Source organism: Phocoena phocoena, chromosome 2, assembly GCF_963924675.1.
Source record: "Phocoena phocoena chromosome 2, mPhoPho1.1, whole genome shotgun sequence".
Taxonomy (NCBI): Eukaryota; Metazoa; Chordata; class Mammalia; order Artiodactyla; family Phocoenidae; genus Phocoena; species Phocoena phocoena.
In genome coordinates this window covers 78,424,078-78,435,093 of record NC_089220.1, presented here as the reverse complement: position 1 = coordinate 78,435,093, position 11,016 = coordinate 78,424,078, and the positions used below count along the sequence as shown (strand labels likewise).

At 37.9% G+C, this 11,016-nt stretch overlaps 1 protein-coding gene across 1 annotated transcript in view; it reads left to right on the top strand.

Moving 5' to 3' along the window:
• Positions 1–380: 380 nt before the first annotated feature.
• The window catches only part of AQR (aquarius intron-binding spliceosomal factor), a 100,449-nt gene continuing 89,813 nt past the window's right edge, over positions 381–11,016 (top strand). The window contains exons 1-3 of the mRNA XM_065870888.1: positions 381–613; positions 3,229–3,285; positions 5,570–5,610. Coding sequence (XP_065726960.1) covers positions 539–613; positions 3,229–3,285; positions 5,570–5,610 — 173 coding nt within the window. The 5' untranslated portion in view covers positions 381–538. The remainder of the gene's footprint in view (positions 614–3,228; positions 3,286–5,569; positions 5,611–11,016) is intronic.

Here is an 11,016-nt window from a genome sequence, read left to right as displayed (position 1 = left end):
TTTTACACCCTAAATATGTGCACTTCATTATATGCTAATTTATTTTTCCATGAATCTGTTAAAAAATAGTTAAAATCAAGCCTCGCATTCCCCGTTTAGTTTTTTTTTTTTTTGCACTAATACTTTTTATAGGGTTGAAAGAAATTCCAAGCCTCCCTCTCCCTCCCCGACCCTACCACAAGAAAACCTTAACCAACACCATCTACCTGGTCACTGAGACATCAATCCCGTCTCCCTGGGTGTTTTCTCTCAGCTTCCCGCTAGGGGGCAGGAGCGGGGAGGTCGAAGCCCTTGCCTCTCTAGCTCAAAACCAGCGCTTGCATGCACTTCCGGCCCCGTTCTGTTCCGCTTCTTGAAGAATGTACAAGCTGTGGTACGCGTTCCCTGTGGTCTGTAAACGTTGAGGATATTCTGCTCCGCGGGTTTTTGCATCTCGGAGTTAGGCAGCCGCAGTCGCTTCTTAGCGGGAAGTGTATCAGGTTCACCGCTGCTCGGAGCGGTCCTTTGTTTTCCACTGGAGCGGAAGGAGAGTGCTGCCATGACGGCCCCTGCTCAACCCAAGAAAATTGTGGCCCCTACGGTGTCCCAGATCAACGCGGAGTTCGTGACCCAGGTGCGCTTGGGCGAGTCTGGTGTGTGTGGAGGGGTGAGGACGCTGAAGCCCCGAGGCCAGGACGTGGGATTTTTCTTGGGAACGGGAGCAGCGAGGAGGCATTCGTTTGTCAATTCATACACTCAAGTCTTTTTACTAAAGAGTACGTGCTGTGTGCCAGCAACTGTGCTAGCTGTTGGGGAGACCGTGGTGAAAGAGGCTCTGCCCCGAGGAGTTCATGTTCCAGGGGAGACAGACACATGTAAAGAAAGTTATTATGCGAGCTTTGCTCTGTTAAGAGTTCGTCGCAGGAGCGATGGATTCACAGAAGGAACACCCCAGTCACCTGAGACTGGCAAGAAGGTTCCATAGCAGAGGTGATACTGAACTGAGGGTCGAAGGAGGGGTAGGCTTATTCTTAGCCTTAGAGTAACCTAGATCTTTGAAGGGAATGGTGAGAATTTGACAAGACACCTGCTCCAAATACATGCATCTACGAAGAGAGCAATCCCATGGTCAGAGAGCGTTCATTTAAAACCTGTTTATTGTGTTGCATGGTGAACCGCGATTGGCTTTGAATAGGGAAACATAGCCCTGTAGCACTGAGCAACTTTCCTAATCCTTATTTGTTGCTTTGGGTGTTGGATAAGAGTGCAAGTAGCTCTATGCAGAACTTATTACTCACTTGCTTCTTTCTTCTCTGTGCCCTGTTTCAGCAGATTTGCTAAGGCAGAAGCATAAGAGTCATTTTGAATCCTTTCTTAAAGAGTTCTAATTGCCCTTAGGATAATGACTGGAATCGTTCACCTTGTTTTGTGATCTGACCCATGCTTATATCCAGTTTCCTCTCTTTTTTTCCCTCCTTTTCTAACAGTGTTTAGCCATACTGAACTGCATTTATTTGTGCCATGCAATCTTTCACCTCCTGGCACCTCCTTTCAACATTGTTCCCTCTACTTCATTTTTCCCCCTACCTTTTCTTATATGGTTAATTCATTGTCATTCATCTACATTAATTTGGAGAGGTTTTTCTGGACAAGTTAGACTAGAACTCCCTTTTCCCATATGCTTGAATTTTTGTGGTAAAAGTTATTAGTTTCCTCCCCTCAGGGATCTTACATTTTAGAGGGATGAGTGAGACAAATGAACAGTGTAGTTTCAGACAGTGATTATTGCTATCAGGAAAATGAAACGGCATTGTGGCAGACTGGGTGGGGTTTATGAAGAGCAGTCAGGAGAGTCCTGACTAAGACCCGAATGAGCTAAGACCTGAATGCAAAAGCTAAGACCTGAATGCAAAAAAGGAGCCAGTCTGGGGAAGAGCAGGGAAACAGTCCAGGGAGTAGCAAGTGGAAATGCCTTATGGTGTGTATGTAAAGAAGCCAGGAGAGCGAACTTAAGAAGTAAGAGGGAGGGTGGTATGAGATGAGGACAGAGAGTATGTAGGGGTCCTACCATTTCCCTGCCCCTCCTCCTCCATTATTTCTGAGCATCTGGCACACCTGACCAGAGAAGGGGCTTTTTAATTATTATTGAATGAGTGAGATGTAGAGGTTAAAATTTAGTTTTAAGAAGATCAGATATCTGAACTCTGTGATCTCACTTTTTTTTTTTTTGCGGTACGCGGGCCTCTCACTGTTGTGGCCTCTCCCGTTGCGGAGCACAGGCTCCGGACGCGCAGGCTCAGCGGCCATGGCTCACGGGCCCAGCCGCTTCGTGGCATGTGGGATCTTCCCAAACCGGGGCACGAACCCGTGTCCCCTACATCGGCAGGCGGACTCTCAACCACTGTGCCACCAGGGAAGCCCTGATCTCACTTTTTTTAATGATGGTTAGCATTTTTTAGCAATAACGTATTTTTTAATTAAGGTATGTTCATTGATTTTTTTTTAAGACATAATGCTATTGCCACTTAATAGACTACAGTATAGTGTAAATTGTAACTTTTATATGTACTGGGAAACCAAAAAATTCATGTGACTTGCTTTATTGAGGTGGTCACTGCAATATCTCTGAGGTATCCCTGTATATGTATTTAAATTCACATTTTTCAGGTAAAACCTGCTTTGCTGAAATATAACATACTGACTCTTTTATTCTTGGTAATAACCCACTGATAAACTACAATTTTTTTTTAGGTTTTTGTTTAGGTGTGCCTGAATGTGTACTAATCACTTAAAGATTATTGTTTTGCAAATCAACATTCCTGAGGATTTTGAATCTGTTTTTTAGGACTGGCTCACCTGTTAACTAATTGTAGTCTTGGGCAGCTCATTTAATCTTTCTAGACCTGGGTTTCGTTAGCTCTATGCTGAAGGTGTTTGACTGTGGTTATTAACTTCACCCTATTGTTTCCATAGGAGTAGTTTAAAAAGTATGTTTTGTTTTTTTAAAATCATAGTGGCAGGGTGCCATGCAGGGCATTACTGGCATTCAGTGGATTGGGCCCGAAGATGCTCACTGGCCTGCAAGCCCATATAGTCCCCTTGGTAGGTAAATTACTCTATCACCTCGTGCTGTGCCAGTAGTGCCTTGTTAAGAAACAGCTTGTTACTGAATGATCTCAGTCTGTTAGTGGTATGAATCTGCAGTGGTATGAATCTATGACTTACTGTTTATACTGTTTACTTTTGCAGTTAGCATGTAAATACTGGGCTCCCCATATCAAGAAAAAGTCACCTTTTGATATAAAGGTAAGTATTTTTGGTTTGCAACATCCCTTTTGAATAGGTATGCTCTTTGTATCTTTTTCAAGAGCTAATTCGACAGAAGGTCTTCATAATTTTTTTAAAAGTTAAAATGAATGGTTTTCTAAACAAATAATTACTCATAATAGAAAATTTGGAAAATACAGAAGCTACACATAAGAAAATAAAAATAACTACCCAGAGATAACCTCTACTATCATTTGTTTTATTTCCTTTAAGCTTTTTAAAAAAATGTGTGTGGATTTTCCTGTTTATAGATTCTTAGATTGTTCTGATTTATCATTATTAGGTGATCACGTAATGAATATCTTCGTAAATACACATCAGTTTTCCTACAGTTTTTTTTTTTTTTTTTTTGCGGTAGGCGGGCCTCTCACTGTTGTGGCCTCTCCCGTTGCGGAGCACAGGCTCCAGACGCGCAGGCTCAGCGACCATGGCTCATGGGCCCAGCCTCTCCACGGCATGTGGGATCTTCCTGGACCCGGGCACGAACCCGAGTCCCCTGGCAGGCACACTCTCAACCACTGCGCCACCAGGGAAGCCCCTTCCTACAGTTTTTTTGACAGTTCATCTAGGATAAAATCTATTGTTTTCTCTTTTATTTTTAGGTTGATGAACTGAAAGATCTGTAATAGTGGTGGAAGAGGTGGGAGTTGTTTAGAGAATTAGATGACTGAGGGCCAGTCATATTCAATTAGGGAAGGGACTTAGGATTCAGGTGACACAATTTAGAATAAACGAAAGGCAGAATTCCTAATGGAGGATTAATTCTCATTGACATAGGTTCTTAAAGAGAGGTCTTACAGAGCTAACATACACATGCCATTTAACAAGTAGTGAAGACTCGCTTTAAGTTTGCCATTGTAAATTGAATTGTGATAATCTAGGCACTCTTATCAAAACTGAACTTAATCCCAAATTTCTCACATTATTTGAGCTTCAGTGTTTTATTTATAAATATATTTTTGTTTTGCCATCAATCCCATTTTATTCATCAGGAGGATATTCATAAACCTGACATACATTAATTACTCTTAATTATCAGCCAGGTTGCTTTATCTTACTATATGCTGTTTGTGTATGTTTGTGCTTGTATATGTTGGGTCTGGGGGTTCCTAGGGTCATTTTTCATAAATAAAAATATCTTTATGACACTACTAGATTGAGTTGAACTTAATTAGATCAAGGTTTTTAGACATTAAATTTATATTCAGATCATTTTAGTTAACACTAGATGAAGCTTTGTATAAGCTGGTATTTAAAGAAGATTATACCCTTCATTTTATTATTTAATTTGGATTTTGATAAACAGAAAAGCAATGACAGAAAATTTCATACAAATTCAAGACTTGCTTGCCTCATTGTCTTCCTCCCTTTACCACCCACAAACATTTATTTGAGAAGTATACTTTGAGCAGTAAAAGACATAGTTGCCATAAAATAATATTATATTATACCATGTTAAAGTACTTCATAATTTTAGAGTAAGTTGTTTTTTAACTACTCTTGTCACTAGCACTACTATTACTTCTGCTACTGATAACTATTATTAAAGGCTTACCACGTGCCAGGACCTGTACTGAATTCTTTACATGTGTTGTCTTATAGCAACCCCACGGGGTACTTATTATTAGATCCTTTTTGTATACTGGGAAACTGAGCCTTAGAGCAGTCATGCATTTGCAAAGGTTGTAGTCTCCACCAGTAAAGGTGGATGGTTTGAACCAGGCTTCCAACCCCAGAACCTGAATTCTTATGTATTATACCATCCTACCCACCCTAACCCAAATAAGTGGAAATTCTGAGGTTTTATCATATGTGCTTGGAAAACAGGATGTAATGATTAGATTTGCTTCTGTTATGTCTTTGCACTTTCAGTTTACTTTCTGGTTTTTGAAAGCACTTTGTTAAAACTCTTAGGTGGAGCCTGATAACATTTATATACTTTGTTAAGTTTTAAAAAATATCCTGATCTTGTGAATTTTTATTTTCCCTAGAAATGAAATAAATACATCATTTTAATAATTATTTCTAGAATTATTTTTATTTAGATACATTTTATTATTTATTTTTTCCTACTATGTTATTTTACATTTTGAGGGATATAATGGGATTATAAAAAATCTCTTAAATATTATTTCAATAGCAGTGATATTTGATAGCTTTCCTAAACCACCTTGTTTTGTGTAATCTCAGTAATTGAAAACTCTTAATTTAGAGTCTGAAAAAAAGTTATTTGGGATATTAAACATTTTTATATTTTTAACAGGTGATTGAAGATATATATGAGAAAGAAATTGTCAAATCAAGGTAGGAATGAGTTTAATTTTCATACATAGGAAGTAGATGGGACTAACTTGGATCTCATTTGAACTTCTAAACTAAATGTAATCATAAACTTGGAACTTTCCTTTTTTTGATTTGGTCATCAAGGAGATGGTGACTAGAAAAACTGTATCTAGCTGCTGAAGAGGCATAAGATATTTTTTTGCCTTTTAATTTTTGGCTCAGATTAGAGGGATTAAGTTCTTTAGGGTTTATTTTGTTTTTGAAGGAACGTGAGGAAGAGTAAATATGGAGATTTAAAAATTTCAGTTCAACTAATACTAATTTTCTTATTTTCTGATAAATCTTTTTGAAAGATTATTTAAAAATTGGAAAAGTAAAATATACATGATAATAATTAAATACAAAATAATATGCATTTTGTACATAATGTACAAACTATATATAATAAAAATTAAAATTATTTTGAACAGTACACAGAAAGGGTAAGTTTCAGTACATCTTCTTCCCTGTCCCTTAACCCTCAGTTTCTTTACTTATGTATACATCTGTTCCAGTTCCCTACCCCTGTGATTTTTTTTTAAAACAGCAAAGTTTATACTCTACATGCCATTCTGCATCATGACTTTTTTTTTTTAAACAATGTGTCTTGGGCATATTTCCATATCTGCACCTGTAGATATATATGCCCAATGAGTATTTTAAAAGGTAACTAACTGTTTTAATATGAAATAGAAACATTTGTGTTATGAATGTCATAGACCTTATAAAATCTCAAATTTTATTTTTTTCATGTGTTTGAGTCTTAGGAGGTAAATTTTACTAAATATTGTAAAGGCAGTGTCAAAATAAGAGGCGAGTCATTTTTTAAAAAAATTTATTTATTTATTTATTTATGTTTGGCTGTGTTGGGTCTTCGTTGCTGCGTGCGGGCTTTCTCCAGTTGCAGCGAGCGGGGGCTACTCTCCGTTGCAGTGCTCAGGCTTCTCATTGTGGTGGCTTCTCTTGTTGTGGAGCACTGGCTCTAAGCGCGCAGGCTCCAGAAGTTGTGGTGTGGGGGCTCAGTAGTTGTGGCTCGCAGGCTCTAGAGCGCAGGCTCAGTAGTTGTGGCGCACAGGCTTAGTTGCTCTGTGGCATGTGGGATCTTCCCGGTTCAGTGCTCGAACCTGTGTTGCCTGCATTGGCAGGCGGATTCTCAACCACCAGACCACCAGGGAAATCCCTGTGCAAACTATTTTAAGAAATAGGTTTTCGGGCAAAATGAAGACAAGAAGAATCTAAGAATGCAAACAACATAAGTAAAAGCACTTAAAAATAAAAGACTGTTTTACTGACATTGATGATTAATGTCAGCATGTGGGATCTTCCCAGACCAGGGCTTGAACCCATGCTCCTGCATTGGCAGGCAGATTCTTAACCACTGTGCCACCAGGGAAGTCCTCTAGTTCTTTTGTTTTAGCAATCTCTTCTTGAGCCTGTAGAAGTAGGTCGGGCCAAAGACCATGTTAAGGTTTGTTTGTTTGTTTGTTTTAAATTTGAAGAGAAGTAGGAAACCAGTGAAGCATGATGGTGGTATTTTAAAATTTTGGAGGGAGCAAGAGGCAGGAAATTAGTTAGGTGAATATTGTTGTAGTCAGATTGAAGATAATGATGGCATGGACTAGCATGGAAAGTTGAGATAGAGAAGAGTTACCAATCTGAGAGATAGACGTGCTTGGTGGTTGGATGTGGTGAACGCAGGAAGGGAGGGATCAAGGATGACTCCAGAATTTTGGGCAAAGGTTGTCAGGTGATTAGGTGCCATTACTGACTTTTGCTGTTGTTGTTGTTGGTGGGATTGGGTGTAGATCACTAGTCGCTTTTGGAAATGTTGAATTCTAACCACTAAAGAGCTATAGAGAGAGATGTAGAATAAGCAGTTAGGTATTTAGGTGTAGAGTTCTGAAGAGAGGATTGGGTTCAGCCTACTTTGTATCAACCACCATTCCAATGCTAAGGGTGCATCAGTGAACATGGCAGATGAAGCCTCTAATACTCAAGAAGCTGTGTTCTAATTCTTATCTGGACAGACAAAATATATACATATATATGCATATATATATATATATATTCAGTATCAGCAGGTAGTAAGTGCTATGAATTAAAGTGGGATTAGGGTATAGCGACAGGACTGCTATTTTAGATTGATGATCAGGCAAAGATCCTCTCTTAGAGTGAAGTAAGTCAGAAAGAGAAAAACAAATATCGTACATTAACGCATATATGTGGAATCTAGAAAAATGGTGCAGATGAACGTATTGGCAAAGCAGAAATAGAGACACACACGTAGAGAACAGACGTATGGATACCAAGGGGGGAAAGCCGGGGGTGGGATGAATCGGGAGATTGGGGTTGACAAATATACACTACTGTGTATAAAATTGATAACTAATGAGAACAGAATGTGTAGCACAAGGAGCTCTACTCATTGCTCTGTGGTGACCTAAATGGGAAGGAAATCCAAAAAGAAGGGGATATATGTATACATATAGCTGATTCACTTTGCTGTACAGCAGAAACTAACACAACATTGTATAGCAGCTATACTCCAATAAAAGAAAAAAAAGATATCACATTTGAGCAGATATGTAACATATGACTTGTTGGTTGAAAGTGGGTATGGAGGAGATTGCCTGAGGAAAGTAAACTGAAGATGAGTGGGGAGATAAATTCTAGGACCCTTTATTATTATATATTAAGGATATACCAATCTGGAATTTACCTTGAACTTTCAGAGCTAGTTCTCTGCCTCTTTGTAGAACAGGGTTTCACTCCAATGGATTGCTTAGGGTTATGGGTTTTTTTAAATTTAAACCTTTGCTACTAATATTGCTTCCTTGAATATAATTTTTATATAATTAACAACTAAAAGCTGCTGGTGATTTTTAAGTTACGTAGACTTGGCTAAGTCATTTTTAATTGCTGAAAGTAGTAACAGTCATTGGCGGGGCTCCCTAAGTCTTATCACGGCACTCTTAACAGCCATATTCTCACCTTCTACACATTTAAACACTTGAATAAAAGTGACCTGATTGCATTTTGCCCCCAAATTTCTAAGTTCAAAAAGTTAAATAATGCACCTGTGTAGCACAAAAACTGTAGTGTATACTTAAAAATTTAAATGACCATTTTTTTTAGACTAGTGCCTTGTGGAAGCTGTTTTGCAGAGTTATATGCTCGTAGCTTCTTCATTATTGGGGAATGGATTAATGTAAGATTTATTAACTTGTTTGTAGGCTATCAAAATAGGCAGTTTATAGCCATAAGGCACTCTTCATATGATACCTTAAGGTTCTTATAATATACATGTTTTTGTACATCATCCCTATTTCCCTAGGAGGCATCTGGGAATTAAATCAATCAGTTCTTATATTCTTATGATATAAATGATCACTTCTAGAATCTCAAAATTAGGTAGATCTTAAAATACCATATTGTTCAGTCCCCATTGTAGTGTGTGGTATATTACACAAAAGATTCATATTTGCTATCCTTACCATTATCAGATTTGGTGAATTTGTCTTAATGTATTTTTATCTGTTTGATTTTAAAATATTAAAAGTAACAGTAATTGTCATTTCTGGAGTGCTTACTATGTGCCAGCTTCTGATCTCAGCACATTGTATATAGCAGCGTATTTATCCTCACAACAATTCTGTGATAGGTACCGTTATCCTCATTTTATGGATGATGAAACTGAGGTATAGAGAGATTAAGTAACCAGCCCAAGATATTTTACCATAGATACAGACAGCGCCAGGTTATTAAATCCTTGTTCTCTGGCTCTTATCCAATACTCTGTTCTTAAATAGGACAGGGTCCATTTGCCCTTTAGGAGTCTCTTAACCCACACACTTTGGTATGATTATTAATCCTGTTAATCCAAGTGATTTTTACACTGAAAGAAAAAAAGGGATGACTTTTAGAGCAGTTTACTTTTGCCAGTGTTTATATTTCTTTTTATTAAAAATGTTTAAACCTCTTTACTATGAAATTAACAGAAAGCACATAAAATGTACATAAACATTTAGCCTTCTGAATTTTTACCACCACTGAGTTAAAAAAAACAACCTTTTAGCATCCCACAAACCCTTATGTGTCCTTTGCTATATCATTTAAATATGTAAGTATGCAAACGTGAACACTATAGTTTAGTTTTGCTTGGTTTTAAACTTTAAATAAATGGAATCACATGATATGTACTCTTGTGGCTGGCTTCCTTTGTTCACAATTATTTTTTGATTTTTTACTCATCTATTTAACAATAAATCTGGAGTAGGTAGTTCAGAAGTTCATAATGTGAGGGTCTTTGTCAGCCTTTTAACAAACTCTCTGGCTTTCCCTATGTGGTTGCAAAGGGGCTGCCACAGCTCCAGACCTCATGTTTTCACACAACCATATCCCAAGAGAGATAGCAGAGGGCAGTTATAGCAGCAAAAAAAAAAAAAACCCTTTGCCTACCCCTCCCCACTCTTTTTTTTTTAATCAAATTTAATCATCCAGTTAACAATACGGTTAATAGACCCAATGTATTGTACATAAATTATCCAGCTTTGGGAGGATTTAATGAAATGCTTGTTAAACCCTTGACCAGAGTCAGGCTTTACAAAGCATGCTCTCAGTAAATATTGGTAACTTAATAAAATAACCATCCCCAAATCCTTTATTTATATTTCTCATTATTTCTTATACTTTTCATCCTTATCTTTAAAGATTTTCTGGCATAATATCTAGTCTCTAGACCTATTTTTATATCTTATATGTATACCTTTAGTTAAGTTCTTTATCTGTCTCAGAAAGTTTACTGGCAGAAGTGTAAAACCCCCAATTTAATGAATACCACCAAGATTGCTATAAGAGAAATTGAGTGTTTTTGCATTATCTTGACCCATCAAAACTGATTTTTCACTTGTCCAGTCATCCACAGGAAAAAAAAAAAATTGACCACTTCACCTCTTTTGTATATGAGGAAACTGGGTCCCAGGGTGTTTAAAGATGTTGCCAAGGTAACACTAAATCGTGACTAGAATACTGATCTATCTCGTGAGCCAAGATTTTCTTTCTTTCATCAATGAGGTCCTATTTGTGGCTGAAGAAATTAAGGGTGCAGGTATTTGCATAGCAGGGCCTGAATTCTGTTATCCAACACACATGTAAAGTGAAATGCCTGCAGCTGGAGATCTAGAGTGTACCACACAGCTCTTGTATCCTCTCAGTGGCTTTGCTGGCTGTAGAAGCCAGTGCCTTGGCAGTGTTTTGTCTTTGTGCTGTTGCACAGTTAAATCCTTTATTTCATTCTCACAAAAGTTCTCTGACATTGCTTGCTCAGTGAAACTATTTAAGAGATCAGAAATCAGTGGAATAGGATTTTGACAGGATAATGGTCTCTTG